The 19,153-nt window shown below is 39.6% G+C and overlaps 2 protein-coding genes across 2 annotated transcripts in view; one reads left to right on the top strand and one right to left on the bottom strand.

The window, feature by feature from the left end:
- Positions 1 to 11,641, top strand: part of c3h3orf14 (chromosome 3 C3orf14 homolog) — a 48,233-nt gene extending 36,592 nt beyond the window's left edge. The window contains exon 5 of the mRNA XM_041778009.1: positions 11,585 to 11,641. The gene's annotated coding sequence lies outside the window, so the exon portion shown is untranslated. The remainder of the gene's footprint in view (positions 1 to 11,584) is intronic.
- A 50-nt stretch (positions 11,642 to 11,691) lies between these two features.
- On the bottom strand, positions 11,692 to 16,842 carry fezf2 (FEZ family zinc finger 2). Its single transcript, XM_041777997.1, has 4 exons — positions 16,120 to 16,842; positions 15,230 to 15,364; positions 14,984 to 15,116; positions 11,692 to 11,987 (listed from the first exon to the last, which is right to left on the bottom strand). Exons 1-4 carry the CDS (start codon positions 16,840 to 16,842, stop codon positions 11,737 to 11,739), a joined length of 1,242 nt encoding a protein of 413 aa, XP_041633931.1. The 3' UTR covers positions 11,692 to 11,736.
- Positions 16,843 to 19,153: the final 2,311 nt, after the last annotated feature.

The raw sequence follows: 19,153 nt of genomic DNA on the forward strand, positions 1-19,153 counted from the left end.
TTAAGGCTATGTGCACAATACTGCTCAGAATTCATACTTTAAACTCAATAATGTTTAGCCTCAAAAATTCTCAGAATACAGTCACAAGTTCGAGGATTTTTGACCTAAGGGGTGAAAACATACTCTTTTACAATAATCCAGAACTCGAGACCATTACAGCTACTATAAGGGAAGTCTAAATTGGTGATTAAAGGTTATTAAAGTCATACTTGTGTCTTTTAACGGTTTACGAAAGTAAATAAACCATCAGCAACAAAATTGCTGATTTCTATATTGTAGTTTTTAATGCTGGGGAATGCTGCAGCAGAGTAGGTGTCATTCAAAGCAATTAACGGCACACTGCAGGCACAGTGATTTATTTTTTACATTTTCCATGACATAAATCTCAGTTAGTGCTGTGTTAAATTTGTCATCTAAAGCCGTTGTTGTCAACTGGTGGTTCAGGTCCAAAAGTGGTAGCATTGCATTTGCCAGTCTCCATATCTGTCATCAGGCAAATTTGTCTCAAATAGCTCCACTAACCAACCCAACCCACTAACCTGACACGCCAGATGGATTTGTTTCACACATCCATCTAGAAAACCTCCCATAGACAGCATTTGGGAAAGGGCAGAGCCTTTGAAAAAAAAAGCTCAGAGGGTGATTGGATGAACCTTCTGTCTGACACATCTTTAGGGGCCAATCAGAGCAACAAAACACAAGACGAAGTGGCTGCCGAGGTGCCCCACTGTCAAGGAGTTAACTCCGTACAGAACTGCATAACGCAAACAATGGCAACTGTAGACATGTCAGTACACAACTTTTGGCATTTTTGAAAAGAAAACAGCTCACTGCTGTTCTTTGTTCTTCTTTTAACGAAGAAATATCGACAAGTTCTGATAAAACTGGTGCTTTAGCAGCATCCACGCTAACGTCTTCCGCCATAGTTGCACCATGATCTTGTTGCTGCTTGCATACGTCACTACTCTGCTGCACCTAAAAGTACTGCCCCTCAGTGCTGATTGGTCCTGTTACTTTCTAACCGGGCCCAAAATGTCCAGATGGGAACTTTGCACGGAAATGGGAGACTCCATCTGCTTTGCAAGGTTACCGACCGATAACGTTTGTGCCAAACTGTTCAAACTAATAAGAAGAATTTGACAAGAACCAGGCACTAGTTTCCAGTGGGGTTTAGTTCTACTCTAGGCTGTTAGCGATGGCTGCCTCCAGTGCAGTATTTAGCTCAGCTATCGCTCTAGTATAGCACTGATTTTATGAGAATTATAAAGAGTAAAGCAACCCTATAAGCTTTTCTCAATGGGAAAGATGTTTTCACTCCCATTCTGCTTCAGCATGAGTTTATGATCATTACAGGTGGGGTTTGCCAGTTTATCCAATGGCTGCTGCTGCGTTAGCTATTAGCTGTATGAAAGTGACAGTTTAATTGGAACTAGACCACATTGCTTTTTAAACCAAAAGCGAAAAGCTACACTGAAAGCTTGTCTCAGGAGAGGATACATTTTTGGACATCTCCCGACTGGCCTTGGCATCGGTTTTATTCCCCAAGAAGCTTTGCCATTAATAATCTACGTCTGCTGTAGTCTGTCAGCTCAGGAGAAGGTCATGTGTACATCATTTTGTCTTGTTGCTCTGATTAGCCCGTCAGGAATGTGACTGTCAGGACATTCCTCCAATCACCCTCCAAGAATTTTTTTTGTAAGTCCTATCCTTTCCAAACACTTTCTATGGGAACTTTCCTAGATGAATGCGAAATATATCCATGCAATGGATATTTAAAACAGTCGATCTGGTGCGTCAGATTATATACAGACTTTCTTATTTTATTTATTTATTTATTTATTTATTAGAAAATAAGGGATTTTGGGTAGATCCAAAGATTATGACATGAACTTAACCCCAGAAAAGGACCTTGTTGTGAAATGAAAGGGAAATATAGTAACAGAAAAAGTGAAATATTTGATCTTACAAGGTGCAGATGACTTCTGACTTGTCCACTGAGATGTCTGTGAGGGTGTTTTACAGTAAAATGAGACCTTAAAAAGCAGTGATGGGTTTATTTTATATTACGGCTGCAGGAAGACGCAGTTATCTAACCAACGTGTACTGTAAGAGACAAAAAAAGTGAGAGATTTAAGAATCTACTGATTATGGACCTTGATGAATCACTATTGATGTCTAAAGTGATTTTAAAAATCAGTATTTCAGGTTTGTTGTCTTACAGGCCACTGTGTTATGAACTACCATGCCCAATTTTGGTAATGAAAAACATCTCTAAATGTATTAAATTAAGTCGTTGAATAAACAAGAAAAAAACTCCAAGGCACTCTCTATAAGCATTAAAATGCCTTTATTTTCGCAGCATGGTCGTGTGTAGACCAAGCAGCAACCTCCAGTCCTGAAAAATGAAGCTAATGCGGGAAGTGGAAAAATTGCAATACAGCGAGTGTCCACTTGAGGCTGGCTGTAGGAACACCTGGAGTTCCATCTCAACGCCTGTTTTTGTACCACAATCTTTTAGATTATATTAAGGAAAACCCTCACTGAGGACTGATTGGTGCGTCTCATTTGAATGACAGGAAGCTTGAAAGGCAGAAGCTACGTTTCTGTCAACCAGAACACTAGCTAGCTAGCTAGCTGACAGGAAGTCAAGCTTAGTGGGTGGGCTGTTAGGTTGATCCAAAGTTTGGTTGAGACCAAGATTTCAATGTCGAAGCCACTGTGGACTGGCTTCAAGAGCTGTTTGAGTCCGCCTATTGTAAGCAGACGGCTGACGTCACACTTGTTTGTCCAATTCTTTCTATAGTGTGTGGTGTAGACCTAAAAACACACTTCAGCACATTTCGGCATCAAGCCAAATTTGGCTTCCAAGAATCCCTTTTCCAAAGATGACCTCAAACTACATTTTGAGTCCAAGAAACACTCCTTATAATTGTTTTTAATGAAATTTAGCTTCAAAATCATGAAAAATGAGGCAGTTAAATCTGCTTTAGGATGGTGTGGGTGTCTTGGTTGAATGAGCTGCCCACTCATGAGAAATAGGATCCTCTCAGATTTTAAAAAATGCCTCTGACCAGAGCTCAGCTGTCTGGTTCTGTGCCAGATCAGAGAGATCGAGGTTGGGGATTAAATTTACTGTTTTCTGTCACAAATCTCTGTTATGAAACTTTTAATCACCTGTCGTCCACCATGGCTAACAGATTTGGGAAATTTACCTCACAATGACCAAAAACACAGCATGTAGCTGACTGTAAACTTTCAATGAAGGCAGTGACATCAGCAGACTGTACTTAATAACGGTCTAAATTAAAAATTCAGTCACAGTGATCTTAGTGTTTTCCCGTGTTTACAGCAACCTTACTCCAACATATCTAGTGTGTTAAGACACAAAGATTGGATTTCACTTTACGGGGACTTCAATTCATCAATGCTGACAGCCCTACTAATTCGTAAATCCCTAATTTCACACATTGAGAGAGAAAAGCTATTTTAAAAGTGGCGTCACCCTCTGGCAAGCAGATGCAAGCTACACTCAAAGCATTTTAGGAATGGGCAGCAGGATGAGGCCAGAAGGCATTGCCCGTTTTTAACATCTTCTCTCCCTCATAAGTGTGTGAAATTGCTTTTGCAGGAACAGGGGTCAGTCTAACCTTGCAAATTAGATGGATTTGCTATTTCCTTGTTTCTCACTGGCAAATCCATCTCACAAAGCTCCCGTCTGACCCGTTTGAGCTCAGTTAGAAAGTGACAGGACCAATCAGTGATGAAGGGCAGTACTTTCAGGCGTGGCCGAGTTGTGACGCAAGCAAGCAGCAACAAGAGGCCAGTGCAATTATGGCGGAAGAGCTTAGCACTGATACTGCTAAAGTCCCAGTTTTATCAGAACTTGATGACATTTCTTTGTTAAAAGAAGAACAAAGAACAGCAGTGAGTTTTTTTCTTTTCAAAAACGACAAAAGTCATGTACTGACATGTCTATAGTCACCATGGTTCGCATTATTCTTCACGGTTACATCTTGTGCTTTGTTGCTCTGATTGGCCTGTGAAGATGTGACAGGCAGAACATTCATCCAATCACCCTCTGTGTTTTTTTCAAAGGCTCTGCCCTTTCCCAAACGTTTAGTATTGACGGTTTCTGACGGTGTCAGGTTAGGGTCAGTCACCACAGCCACCTTAACACAACAAGTCCTGTTACTCAAATAAAGAATTAAAAATTCTCTGGCTTTGGAAACAGGAAACTTAAAAATATATAGCACAGGAGTAGTCTATTTTTATTGTTATTATAGGCATTTCAATGTTAAATTTGAACATATTGTGGCTATATAAGTCTTTTTTAAATTCACTTAAACATTCTACAGTCTATTCCTTAAAAAAACAGTTTAGAACTGATAAAATCAGAATAAAAAAAAAAAACAAATTCTGAATTTGAGTAGTATGTTTCTAAGAAAAGATCATTAGTTTCACCCTCAGACCCTCCTTTAAAAAAATCACACTCTCCCTCTTAAAGCCCTTTTAGGACATTGGATATATTTAAAAGTATTAAAAATGAATGAAAACACTTTTTAAAATTTTTTGGTCTTTAACTCCAGTCCTCATCATGTATAGCAATTTTTCATAATTCTAACCCTATAGTTGCCAGTTTATTTACATAATGCCACATTTTCTGACACAAAAAAAAAAGAATTATTTTGTATTTGAAAAATGCAAAGCATATTTTTGTGCAGGGATTATCAGTTCTGGATATGTCAGTGATAAGCAGCAACACTGATTTTGACATGCTATTACATTTTGTGTAATAAAATACATTTTAAAAAATCACACTCTCCCTTTTAAAGCCCTTTTAGGACATTGGATATATTTAGAAATATTAAACATGAAAGATGTTTTTTTATTATTTTTGGTCCTTAACTCCAGCCCTCATCATATATCGCAAATATGAATTCAGTTTCATAATTTAAATTTTTCACCAGACTCTGCCATCCATAGAAAACACCCAAAGTAGTTTTAGCTGAAATAATTAATTCCACTGGCCTACAGTCACTGATATATCCTATCAGTTCAAACAAGGTCATTATCTCCCACAATGCCTCTCTGCAAACATTGAAAAATGGCACAATTTGGCGTCTTTTTTTGGTGTGCTTTTTCCTCTGAATGACTGAATTACAGAGGAATCAACAGGATTTTTTGTTTCTGTGTTGCAGTGGCAGTAGAATGAAAATGAGTGGTTTTAATGGTAGTCAATGAGGCCTAAAAGGGCTTTAGCAGGGAGAGTGTGAGTTTCTTGTCTACACAGTGGAAAATTCTGTCAACACAGTGTGGATACTGACATTTCAAAATTAAAAAATGAGCATCTTTGTCAAATATCATCATCTTAGCATGATAACTACCAAAGTAAGAGCAAAAAATACAATTAAAAAGGCCTAGGAGGGCCTGAGCGTTTAAGCCAGATGTCTCTGAATTTTTTGACATAATTGAGTGGAACCTGTGAACTCTATCATCCTGCTCCCTCTCTGAAATAATCTCTGTATTTTTAAGTTTTGTTGTTGCTTGGTTTGCAGTCTAAATGGCCCGTCCCGGACCTCGTAGCTCCTATAATCAGATGTTGTGGGAACTCAGTCTGCTGTCTATAATGACTCAAAGTGTCGTCACCCCTCCACCCTCTCCTCTCCTTCTGCCGTGGGGACGCTTTAATTGGAATTTCATGTGGGCTAAACTGAGGGGAAACTGATGTAAGTTAACATTTGGTGGACTTAATTGGTCCCTTTCTCTCGCTCCTCCTCGATCGGCCACTTATGAGCCGCTGCTGAAGCTTCCCGCTAATCTCCCATTTACAATCAATTCAGTGGTCCAGACAAAAAGTCCGCCTCTCCTTTTCTTCTCTTCCTGTCTCAAACGAGCTCCTTTGTGGCTCCTAAATTGCCTGAATCCCTCGGTGATCCCCCGGTGGCGGAGGGAGCGAAAAGAAAGATGTCCTCATGCTGTTGTTGACAGCCGATTAGCGCGCGCTCCCGCTTCCTCCGCCTCTAATCTGCTCCGCCGTGCGCGCGCCGTCATGAAAGCTCCCGCTCGTCAATTAACGTGTTTGTGGATGTGGAGCCGGTTGCTCAGATGTTGAAGGTGCGGAGAAAAGGACAACCTGCGTGGCTTTAGGTTGTTTACTGCTCTGACACTGTTCATGCCCTGCAGCCCGCGTGTCTGAGTGTGCGCGCGTGCGTATGTGTGTTTCTCTCAGCACATTGCTTTGGATAGAAGTCAAACCATGTCTGTTTTCACCCTGGAGATTAATTAAAAGGACAGATACTGCAGATTGAAAGAGCTGTTGCACTCAGTTTATTATTGATACTGGGAACACATTAGACCAGTGGTTTTCAACTGGTGGGGCTGGGCCTAAATGGGTCATGGATGTGTGCCTGGAAAAATGAATTTTGATGGACTGAATCCCCCAGCAGACATGCACCCAAACATTTTACTTGTGATTATGAGTATTTTTTGCTTATTTTCTTGAGACCTCAACCTATTTATCTCTTTAATTATTCCACCATGAAGTTTCTTAGGCTCTCTAGAAAAAAATGCTGAAGGAAAATCAAATGTGTGCATGCATGTTCCCCAAGACTTCTGCAGTGGTGTACATCTTTAACACATTTTTGTACTATCTCTTTGTTCTATCAGATCCAAACTGCAAAATATTTCACTGTATAAATTTGACTGGGACCAGCCCAGGGTACTCTGCCTCTCGCCAGTGACAGCTGTGATAGGCTCCAGACCCCCACACTCCCCAACAGGATAAGCCGTATAAAAATTGGATGGATTGATGAAATTCTTTGTAAATTTGTCTTGCAGTTTCTCATGATTGAGGCGGTGTTGGTCTGAGCGGCACCTGGCTTCAGACATCCAGATGCATGCGTAGTTTACATACCTGTCAGCACATGCTCAGTTGACTCCCGTTGGTGCCTTCGCCAGCAGAACTGTTCAACACCATCCACCACGTTTAGCTATAGCCTTTGAGGAACGATAGCAGGCGTTTTCAAGTTTTTAAACATTAGAGACAGATGTAAACAGAGGAAGCAAAAGGAGGTCTTGCCAGCTGTAAATGTGAGATTTATTCATCAATGATAACATTAGTTGTTCAACAACCCAAGCAAAAGCCATTTAAAAGTGGCTTGAAATTGTATTGGCTTTGCTATAACTGTAATCACAAATGATTTCATAAGTGAGTCTTTTCATTTGACCAACCAAAAGCTGACACTTAAATTTGTGTGCACTTGCGGAGATGTCAGCCATGCATACATTTACAAATGTCTGCAGCCAGGTTGGCTTGGTGGATCCTGAAGCTACACCAGCATCACTGGAAGTGGAAGGAAACTTTGGCCCTGGCATTTTTGGTGTGAACTGGCCCTTTACCCCTGGCTGAACACAATGTAACATACCAGCACCCTCATTTCCTTTAATTTATCTACATTGGGGAGCAGGTGGCCTAGTGGTTAAAGGCGCTCCCCATGTAGGTGGGCGGCCTGGGTTTGAATCCGGCCTGAGGCCCTCTACCGCATGTCTCTCCCCCACTCCTGACCCTGTTTCCGACTTTCCACTGTCCTCCTCTGTCTAATAAAGGCACAAAAATGCCCAAAAATAAATCTTAAAAAAATAATAATTTATCTACAAAACTTCTACATAGCTGAGAAGTAAATGCCATGGACAGATAAAATGATGATGTTCACTGACTCTCTTATAGACTCTTTTAAGTACTTAAAAATCGAGGGAGCATAACCAAAAAAAGAAATAACAAAAAAAGATAAAATCATACTTTTCATGGTTGCAAAATGTGGAACAAAAAGCAGACCCAAATGCAGAAACCAAAACTGAATTTATTCAACAAAAGTCAAAAGAGCAAAAAAAAAAAAAAAAAAGAAAAAAGAAACTTACTTGAAAAGGCACACAGAAAGCACTGGGAAATTCTAGGAAATGTAGCTCACACAGGCATGAAAAGGATTTCACGAGAAACTGATAAAGGACTGGGTGAAACAGAAACTACACAGGAAGTGACTGGACTCAGGTGTGACAAATAGACACAGGTGAACCTGGAGGTGCAGTCACAGTGGAGAGAAAAACACAAGGGCAGGAAGGTGAATAGAAATCAAATAGTAGGGAAGCAAATCACAAAATAACACCTGATACAGGAATATAGAGAGGGAAGGAATAATATGACACTGGAAAACTAAACTGGGAATTACTAAAAAAAAAAAAAAACACTCACAGGACAAGGAAACACAGGGAGTACATAGAAACACAAGGAACTAAATAATCATCTCAAAATAACACAAGAGGAACTAATACCATGATGATACCGCTGTCACACCATGGAAAAGGCCCTGTATGCCAGATTACCAGTTCAGTCCTGCAGACCAGTTCAGAACTAGTGACCTAGAGCAGTGGTTCTCAATTGTTGGGCCAGGACCCAAAAGTGGGTCTCAAAAATTTCAGTGAGTCACCACCAGGCGTCTGTAAAAAAAGAATGGTGGCTAAAAGTCCTGAAGTACTTATGCGAACAAGCTTTAATAGCTTTTATTTTACACTGTTTGACTGTGATATTGGGGAAATTTAAACATTTGATATATATTTTAACAAATTTATCTCCTTTTTTGTAATGAAAAGGCAACTTTTCCCATGATCATGAAGTAATTTCTCAAAATCTCTGGAAAATGGGCAAAAATATGCACGTAATGATGGGGAAATAGGATATAAAGTATGTCAGTTTTGTACAATCATGCTCCAAACTGCAACATTTTCAATTAACTAAAGATGTGTTGTTGAGAATTTTTTAGAAACTTGGGTCCCGATTCTTCCTAAGACAGACTGGTGGGTCCTGAATTGTCCTAGACACTGGTTCTCAACTGGACCCTAGACCTTAGATCCATTTAGGGACCAAATCTAAAAAACAAGTGAACATTTCTTTTTAAATCATGTGTGACATGTGACTTTTTAAATAATGTGACAAGTTGACACATGCACTGCACTGAAAAAGAGTTGCGTCCACTGAGAATATCCCATGTGCTACGTACTAACTTACATCTTGGTGGACGGCTAGTCCGCACCTTTACTGGAAAAGTTCATGAAACTTTTTTTGTCCCAGCTCTTGTCAATCAGATTTATTTGTCTTTTTAATTTGTATACATATAGTCCTTCAAGCACACAGCTTTGGTTCAAATCTGGCCTGTTACACCTTTCCACGTGTCATTCCCCACTCTGTTACAAATTTCATTTGTTCCTTAATGTCCTGTCCTATCAACAATTAGGCAATAAGCTCTAAAATATTCTTTAAAACTTTCAGTGTGTAGGCACCCATAGGCAAAGGCAATGGTCCCCGACACACTGGTCACAGGTTGGATTTGGTCTCAGTGCACATGTGGTTTGTGTTTTCCCCCCATTTTCTCTCCCTATGTTTCCTGTCTCTCTTCAGCTCTCCTATCACATGAAAATGCCCCAAAACAATCACGAAAAATGAGTAAATAAATATGTGTGAACATAAATATCCTTACATCATAAGCCCAATCAGAAATATACTGTTTCGATACAGCAGGTGGAAAATCTAAAGCCGTGTCAGTAACTATGTTATGTGATTGCATTTATCCAGAATCATCCACATCTGTATTGCCATGCATCGTGGAAAGGTTAATCTCAGCACCCCTAGTTTGATTATCCCAGCACGTTGCCATGCATGAGGGCCTCAATCCAGCTGAAGACATCATTCGTCCTCAAATAGCATTTAAAAGACTCTAAGAGTCTGAATCTTTTAAGGCTCAAACAGGCCGTTAGAATATTTCTCTCCCTTCAGTTATACGCTGCTAGATTTGAATGGGGGAAAGTAAACAGCATGTAGCTTGTTGTGAGGAGATAATGCTAACTTGTAATGATTTTAGGTCGTTTTCAGTGCTTTGATGGTGACAGTGGATATGAACACAGGCAGGTCTCATGAGAGGGAGAGATGAGGATGTGGCATGCAACGCTATTTCTTCAATCTTGGCATGCAACTCATCTCATCATCCCTCATCATCAGCTCTCTGATATCACATCAGAGAGGCGTCTTATCACCAAACAGCTGAATGTGAACAGCCTTGGAGCTTCATGTGCACATTTACAGACTTTTGGATCCTGTTGTAACTTCAGAGGGTTAAAAAATGACTGTGAATGTTGCTGATATAGACTTAAAAGGGCTGATGTGGCCAGGGTAAGTCTACATTTTCTTTATGTTAACAGTCTGTGCACGCGCCCTCTGTGTGTGAACCAGGTGAGCACGCCTGCGTCTGGTAATATTAGCCCTGCCAGGCCTCTGCAGGCCTGCCGGCCCAGCTCAGCGCTAATTGGCTGTTAATAGAAAGAGCGCCATTTGGGAGCACGGAGCTGCCTCTCGACAGAATGTGTGCAGGGATAATATTGTTCCAGGAGCCGTGAGGAGAATAACTGGCGCTCTATTAAAGCAGAGGCCCAGACGAGGAGCTGCGGCCTGAGTGCTCCATTATCTCCGGCTCTGATGAGCGGCTCCGGATGAGACGGTCCCCAATCAAGACTCCCCAGGCCCTTTAACTGCTTAATGTAATTCTCTTTCAAGGGCCCACGTTATCTCTCATCATTTACGCCATTACGGTCGAGTCAAGTGTAAATGCTGCATTATTAAGATCGTGTCTGTCAATAAATGTTGAAGCAAAGTGGCTGCAGAGTCTACAGTAGAGCCAGGCTGAGTCTATATGTGGCTTTCAGGCAACACTTCAGAATAAAAGACCCACAAAGTTGAGCAGATAGATGCCTTTGCAGGAAAACAGACAGTGATTTTGTCAGGGAAATGTGCTTTAAAGACATCATAGTCTTCTTAAACACTGAAAAAAATCTGATATATTGAAGGTACGATGTCCATTAACGTGGCTGAGTGGAGACACAATGGATAAAAAGTCTATAAATATGTAAAATATTTTAAAAAATAACAATAAATAAAGGAGTAGGTAATTGTGTAGTGCATGTTTATCAATGGAAATCTACAAATATTAGATATCAGATGAATAAATTACTTGAAGCCCTCACATAGGATATTGTTAAAATAATGATGTTTTATGTAGTTTTTAAATCATATTTTTTAAATATTTTTGGTGCTTTTATGCATCTCAAGTCTTGCATTTTCCTTTTTCCCCTCATAAATATTGATTATTTTTCTGCAAATGTTGTAATGTCGCCCATCACTGAAGAAAAAGTTAACACCCTCCATGAAAACATAAAACAATGATTCAACTGCTGTCATATTCTTCAATTTTATTTTGAAATACCTTCCAAAAAACAGAAACAACATGGCTCAAACATTCATTTTTCATTATAAGTTATAACTTATTCACATTAACATTTTTGTCTGTGAAATACACAACATGGCAATGATTCACATTTTAAATAACATTCTTTATTTCATAGCCTATTATTTACACGTCCATTCTAGAGATACATGGCGTCTCCTCTGTTTGATGCTTGTGACTGTGCAGAAGAAAGTCCCCTTCATATTCCTATAGCGTGTTTTAAGTGTAAATGTTGGTCTGTCCTTTGCTCCCTGCAGAGTGAATGTCAGGAGGCAGAATTTACCAGAATATTCCACCTTTCCTAGACCTTCAAACACTGTCCAACAAGGCTCAAAAAGCAGGACATGAGCCAGTCTTTCTGCAGCCTCCCGGTCTGAGGTGGATGGTGGGACGTTAGCAGCAGCGACCCTCAGCTCTGCAGCTCTCTGGAGGCCTCCGCGGTCGCGCTGAAGCCGTTGTCGTGCAGCTTCCTGATGTGTTTCTTCAGGTCAAAGTTGCGACAGAAGCCCTTGCCGCAGGTGGCGCAGGTGAAGGGCTTCTTGTCATTGTGCGTGTGCATGTGGAAGGTCAGGTTGTAGATCTGATGGAAGGCCTTGTTGCAGATGGAGCACTTGTACTGCTTCTCCCCGCTGTGCGTCAGCTTGTGGTTCTTGTAGTTTCCTGGGAAGTGAAGACAGAAACCATGAACATAAGTGCAAGAACAAATAAACACAACAATACCTGCAAGTTATGACCTGCCAGATTTATTCTTAACTGACAAAACAACCATAGCTGATGAAAAAAATTTGTTTCCTCACAAGTTCCAAGAGGAAAAAGTGATTGCTTCCTGTTCTTTCTAAACAGCACTTCAAAATAAAATGGAAAGAGAAAAAAGCAGCAAATTTCTAACCAAGTTTGAAGCCGCACTTTGTTATTTTTACACCTTATACAAACTAAAACTCAACCTTAAATGTTACAGATACTTTCTCCGTAGATCTACGGTGGCCCTAAGATGCAAAACATTTTACTGCAGGCAAAAATATTTAATGAAACATTAACTTAAAACATCTTGATTCACATTATAATTTTTCATTTAATTAAATAATATTTTGATTTAATAATTATTATTATTATTTTGCTTTTAATGATTTTTTTCTCTTTGTAATTTATGAACTATTTTCCTGTCTCATGAAGTGTTTTCATGTGCAGTGATTTTGGTTTTGAATTCCATGAAAGGTTTCTTGTATTTCATGAAATACTTTTGCATTTCAGTTTTTCTTTTAATTGAATTAATTTTTTTTTGAATTTTATGAAGGTTTTTTATTTTAATGAAATATTTTTGCATTTTGTGAAAAACTTATACATGTAATCGAGGGTTTTTTATTACATAAAATATTTTTTACTTTAATTAAATATTTTAGCACTTTATTAAGTGTTTTTCACTGTTGTGAATTATTTTTGCATTGTATAATTTTTGTTTTACACTTCATTAAGTATTTTTGGCAGGCATTTTACAAAATATTTTTGCATTTCTTGCATTTCAAAGGATGTTAAATTTCTCAAAATTTTTGTTGCATTTTACTATATCAGATTTTTAAAAAATAGCTTTTTTGTTTGTTTCATTGAATACATTTGTGTTTAAAGAATTTTTTTGGTCTCATAAAAGTATTTTTTGCAGTTAACCTTCAAGGCTACCATAATAAACAGTATGCATCTAAGTGGCTTCAGGCGTAAGATTTACAAACATGAATATATTTTTATTTGACGAGACATAACCTCAGGTTTTTTTCTTCTTCTGTAATATAAAACATGCTCAAAGAAGAGGTTAAATGAATCAAATTCACCCCTGCAGCTTCAGTTCAGCACCATTAGATAAATGCCTTTCTGACATCAGATGTGCTATATATATTTTTAATTCTGAAATTAATTTGCCAAAAAAGGCCTTGTTGTTTTAGGGTTTTTGGTCTGTTTTCATGTATATTACAAAGAAGGAAATGCTTAAATGCGAAGTCAAAGATAGCACCTGGTTTGTGAAAATTTGCCAAACATGCTGACACATGAACCAGGGATCATTCTTCAGTTTAGCAGCAGTAAAAAAGGAGGGTGGGGGGGTCTCTGTGCTGTTTACTGGGAATCAGAAAAGAAAGTGAAGATGAAAGAGGCCTCTCTCTCTCTCTCCTCTCCTCTTTTCCTCCGCTGAGGTCAGCAGTTCATTGTGAAGTTAGAGCCTCCTCAGTCCCTCCACTCCGTCCAGCCTTCATTAATCAGGGTTTTGTGTGTGGAAGTCAAGAAGTTGTCAAACTTTGTCAAAATCAAGCGCAAGCGACAAGTGAACACAACAAAAAGGGCCCGGTTCCTCTGACTGTGCCGGGGTCTGCAGCAGCTGACCCAGAGCAAATGCTGCCGTCTCGGAGGGAGAATTAGTCCGTGTAAAGTGACATGTCCTATTTCCACTGATCGCTTCAGACTCATCGCAGGGTCTGCAATTATTTCCCCTTTCATTAAACTCTCACTGATAACTCAGAGCAGCAGCATATGCTTCTGCTTTTAGTCCTGATATTTTTTCATTTCTGCAGCTCTGAGGATTCCTGCACAGTGAGCTCACTCTGATTCCCTGCTGAAGCTCTGGAATTTGTCCTCACAAACACGGTTTAATCCAAACCGCTGCATCCCTTCAGGAGCGTGGAAGTGTCTTTGTTTAAAAAAATCCACTTTCCTCATGCCAAATTAAACACAGAGGAATAACAGCATGAAATACCCCATATTTTACTCCTGCAAGCCCTTATTCAAATGCAGGACATAAAGGAAGCTGTTGTTAAAAAACTGCAATATTAAATGGGCAATTTATGCCAGTGGTTCTCAACTGGCTTTGAATTTTTTCAACCAAAAATATATTTAATGAAAAATCATTAGTATGAGAGATGAAAAAACATCCCAGTGCTTCAGCTTTACAAAATAAAACAGCACAACTTTCAGTTAAAATACAAGTACATGAAAAATTAAATAGTCCCTCTTAAATGCAATCATTTATAGCCTATTGTTGGCTAGAATAAACCAAAAATGAGCAACTTTAATGAAACTACAGAGAGTTAATCAAGCTTCATATACATACAGCCTTCAGTTGGACTACCCTGTCAGTGGTTTTATACTCAGCAGCAGCATAATATGGAACAAAATCAATCAGTTGCACTTTTTGCCACAGAGTTTTCTTTCTGTGACCCATTGGAAACAATTCGGTGACCCCTTTTTGGGTCCTAACCCACCAGTTGAGAACCACTGGTGTAAAGAATTGCAGTGATTTAAGATGCTCACAGTGCATATTTGTTTTTTACAGCCACAATGATCCAAAAAGTAAAAGTATTTGTCAAAAGAATTTAATTTCAGAGGAATATTTTGAATAATTCTGTCTAGATAATGAACTTGAGGATAAATTTAAGGATGACTAATATCCAAAATAAAGATAATTTCTGTAGAATAAAGATAGCACAATCAAATATCTAAGTATTTTTGGAATATTCTAAAATTTTAAGAGGCTAAATGTAAGGTAAATCTCTTGCAATTAAAGTAAAAAAAGGGGAAAACAACGATATCCCATGGAAATATTTCTTTTAAAAAGCAGATTGTAATCCGGGTCATGCACAGCTTTTTGAAAAATAAAATCAGGGACTTTTCTTTACCTTTCTGGTGAAATCCTTTCCCGCAGAACTCACAGACGAAAGGTTTGTACCCTGCGTGGATCCGTACGTGAGTGTTGAGCGTGGAGCTTCTGTTGAACGCCTTCCCGCACTGGTTACATTTATGAGGCTTTTCCTGCACGAGAGGGCAAAATAACACTTAGTCAGAGTCAAATTATCAAAACCACGTATATTTATTTTAAAAAGTCTAGTTCGCGTTTAAAGAACAGCCTCCCCTTCATGTCTGACCTGCGTGTGGATGATCTTGTGTCTGCACAGCGTGCTGGCCTGTCGGAATCCTTTCCCGCACACTTTACAGACGAAGGGCCGGGCCCCGGTGTGCACAGGCATGTGTCTGGTCAGGTTGTAGTGCGCGTTAAAAACCTGCAAAACAACGAGAATATTAAAAGGAATAACTCTGACAACAACGGCAGGGATTTTATTTTAAGAGTCATTAAAAACCCTGTGCGTAAAAGTGATTTAAATTTGGATTTTCTTGTGCGTAATTTCGTTTAAATTAGGCTAAATAGTAAAAATAATGAAAATGCCTGCATTGTTTCGTTTTCTTTTAACACTTGAGTTCCAGAGATTTGATTTCAGTGATATGGACACATTTTTTATTCTAACAACAGCGATTTTAACTGGAGAGAAAAATCGAAAGCTGTGAGTAAAATGGTTTCATTTTAATGTTCCCATGGTTTCTGTCCCTAAAATTAGAATTAAAAGCATTTATTATTTTGTTCTTTGTTTTAATTGTCACTTCAGTTGGCTGTCGCAAATTTAACTGCGAATGTTGACGTGCCTCTGTAAAACAAAAACACACTCAGCCACATGTGCACATCTGAAATAGGCTTAAAACCTGAAGGCAGACAGTTTTTATGAAAATACACAGAGCATTCAGACTGCAGTGTTATTGCTTCTCTATGATGCTCATTACAGGCAAAAAAGGAAAAATGCGCAAATTATTCAGAATATTTAGTCATATTTTCAGCCCACAGTTGTGTATTTCGTGGTTAAATATTGGACAGCAGAAGCTGGATCTTATTCTAAGCGTACATTTGGAGTTCTAGTTAACTCTCCAGTATAATATTCCGGCGACATTCTTAACACTTCAACCAGGGTAAATAAAATTGAAGTACCTTTCCACAGACTTCACATGTAAAGTTTTTGGGTTTTCCGTCTGCCGGGCTGCTGCTCAGCTTGCTGTGCGTCTTCACTGCGCTCTTGTCTGCGCTCAGGCCGTGCTGGCTCTCCTTCACGATCTGGTCCAGCTGCCCGGGCAGATGTTCCTTGTGCGGGTACTGAGGCGTGGGCAGCTTGTCCGCGGCCAGCTTGGCGTTCTCCAGCAGTAAGAGTCTGTGGTGTGCGGATAGAGACGCCTGGGCCTGCGAGCTGGAGAACCAGTGTCCGGCCAGAAGCTCTGACTGCTGGTACGCAGAGTCCAGGTAGTTCAGGTAGTAGAGGGAGCCTCCGCTGGGCACGGCCACGGCCTGCTGGATGACCTGCGGCTTCACCAGCCTGCCCCCTGAACTCAGCAGAGGCTGCTTCAATCCTGGCTCCGCTTTGGCGCACATGGCGCAGCTGCCTTTGCACGGAGCGCCGCAGAAAGTGCCCCTAAAACTGGCTCTCCACAGCTCCGAGTAGTTCATCAGAGCCTTGGCCTGCAGGTCGTAGCTGAAGGGCTGCAGGGGGATCATGCAGGGGATCGGGGAGCAGAGCCCGAGCAGCTTCTTGCCCTCTGCCCGCTCCTCTGCGCCCCTCTTCGGCTCCGAGCTCCCTGACATGATCCGCTCTATGGAGAAGGCCAGAGTCTTTGGAGCCGCGGAGGACATCACCGTCTCCACAGAGGCAGAACTTGCCATTTTGTTCGTCCTCTTCTTCTTGTTGTTTTTGTTGTTTTTTTGTTTGCAGCAGAGCAGAAACTTGGCGTGAGCAACTCTGGTCCGACCTGCTCCTGCAGCTGCCCCGCGTCCTTTCACTGCGCTGAGCTCAGACAGGAGCACACATCAGTTTAATAAGCACCTTGCTGTCACAGTGTCACGCATTTGCATTCAAATGGCCATTCCCCCAGCAACAATAGCATCCAGGGGTGATGGATTAATGCTCATTAACTAGTGCACACAAAATTAACAGCACATTACTGAGCTGGGCTGAGAGAAGAAGAAGAGAAAGAGGAATAAAAAAAGAGAAAAATGCTGTAGTCGAAGCTCCCGGAGGATGCTGGAGCGTAAAGTAGAGTCTGTGTTGGAGTTTAGCTCTTTAATGGTCCAGTGGGTGTGGAGAAACCAGCCGACTGCTCTCTGTCACACAGCCCGCCCCTCATCACTGTCTCCTGACATCAGCGAGCACCCAAACTCTTAACTGGGTGACAGGGAGACGCCCTCATCGACCTGCCACCCTCTGAAATAAATCTACACAGAGGCTGGCACCGGTTTAAAGGCCACCATATGTCATCATCAGAGGCCAAAGATGAAGACCAAATCTGAACGCAAATGTATGGAGGCACAAGAAGAACAGAAAACATGAAGCTGAAGTGGAAATAATCTGAGATAATTCTCACAGTTTTGTGACCAAAAAAAGCAGACATTTGAAAACAGGAAGTCATGAATAAAAAATTAATCATGAGATTCAAACTGAGATAAAAATCTAAATCATGACATAAACTGTAGCTATTTTTAAAATAAAAACTCTTAAACATGACACGGGAAGTCAAAATAACAGCAGTCGATTATTAAACATGACAACAAAATAATGAGATAAAAGTCAAAATTAGGGGATTAAAAAACTAAAACAGCCAAAAAAATGTAAAGAGTGCATTATACCTTATAATTTAGAAGATTCACGTAATTATTTTGACATTTATATGATTAGTTTTTGTCTGATTGCTGGATTCATTAGCTGGGCATGCTTTATGTAATCTTTAATCCCATTTAGTCAGTACAGACCGGTGGTTCTCAACCTTGGGGTCAGGACCCCCTTGGGGGTCGCGAGACACCAAAAGGGGGTCTCCAGATTACCCCTCAAAATATATTTTTTGAATTCCACTGTTGGCACTTTACACCAATTTTGCCAAATTTTAACCAGTTTTCATCATTTTTTCCCACAAATTTTCACACATTTTTGCCATTCTAAACCCTATCCACCACTGTTTTCTGCCTGTTTTTGCCACTTCTAAACCAGTTCTTTCCATATAAGCATCATATTGCCTCTGTTGACCCATTATTGTCACTATTAACCCCATTTTACCACTTTTTTTTGCCCAATTTTCCCATTTTAACCACATTTCACTATCTGATATGCCCATTTTTGCCAGTTAGATCTTTTTTGCCAATATCTGCAAATTTCTTCTTTCTCAGTTAGCATTATTTTGCCAGTTTATATCAATTTTTCTTTCCATTTCACCAGATTTCCACCAATTTTTGCCAATTTTAAGCCTTTTCAGCCACTTCTTAATTCCCTTTTACACTATTTATGCCCATTTTTGCCACTGTCACCCATTTTTGCCTTTTTTCTGCTATTTTCTTGTATAACTTTTGACACTTCTAACCCATTGCTGCTACTTTTAAGAAACAATTAAACCACATTTTCCACCATTTTTTTCCTCTATTAACTTTCTTTTTTCAGTTTTTAACCCATTTTAATTTTTTATTATTATTATTATTTATTTTACAAAATAGATTTACAGTGCTTAACAAATTTATTAGACCACCACCCAGAGTAAGGTTTATGCCACAGGTACCCTCAATTAACAGCACTGCTAATTACAAAAATCATTTTTTTATGTTTCTGCAATGGATAATACACCAATATGTAGAAGCTCTTTAACCCAAATGATATTTTTAATGCTAAAATATAATTATTATTGTTATCCAGGAATTTTCAAATTTACTGATTTACAAAAAAACTAAAAAAAAAAAAAAATAGTAAAGCACATTAATATTTCTTGATTAATATGTCAAATTATAGTTATTTACTTGCATTCCTGAACAAAAGAAATAGTTTTCGTGGTTGAATGTTATGCTTGATTCATTTCTGACTTCTCAGAGAAGCCCAGTGAGCCGTCTCAAATTTGGGTTTAAAAAGGTGAATTCAGTTTGAAATTCCTCATTCCTGTTCAAAATGGTAAAACGTGGAGAGCTCACTGAAAATGAAAGAGTCCGCATTAAAGCACTT

This window comes from Cheilinus undulatus, linkage group 3 (genome assembly GCF_018320785.1).
Source record: "Cheilinus undulatus linkage group 3, ASM1832078v1, whole genome shotgun sequence".
Lineage (NCBI taxonomy): Eukaryota > Metazoa > Chordata > Actinopteri > Labriformes > Labridae > Cheilinus > Cheilinus undulatus.

Coding starts and splice junctions, on each gene's coding strand:
- fezf2 (XM_041777997.1), bottom strand. CDS start 16,842: ATGGCAAGTTCTGCCTCTGTGGAGACGGTGATGTCCTCCGCGGCTCCA. Junction 15,117..15,229: donor ACAAGATCATCCACACGCAG/GTCAGACATGAA, acceptor CCTCTCGTGCAG/GAAAAGCCTCATAAATGTAA. Junction 11,988..14,983: donor GAAAGGATTTCACCAGAAAG/GTAAAGAAAAGT, acceptor TTCACTTCCCAG/GAAACTACAAGAACCACAAG.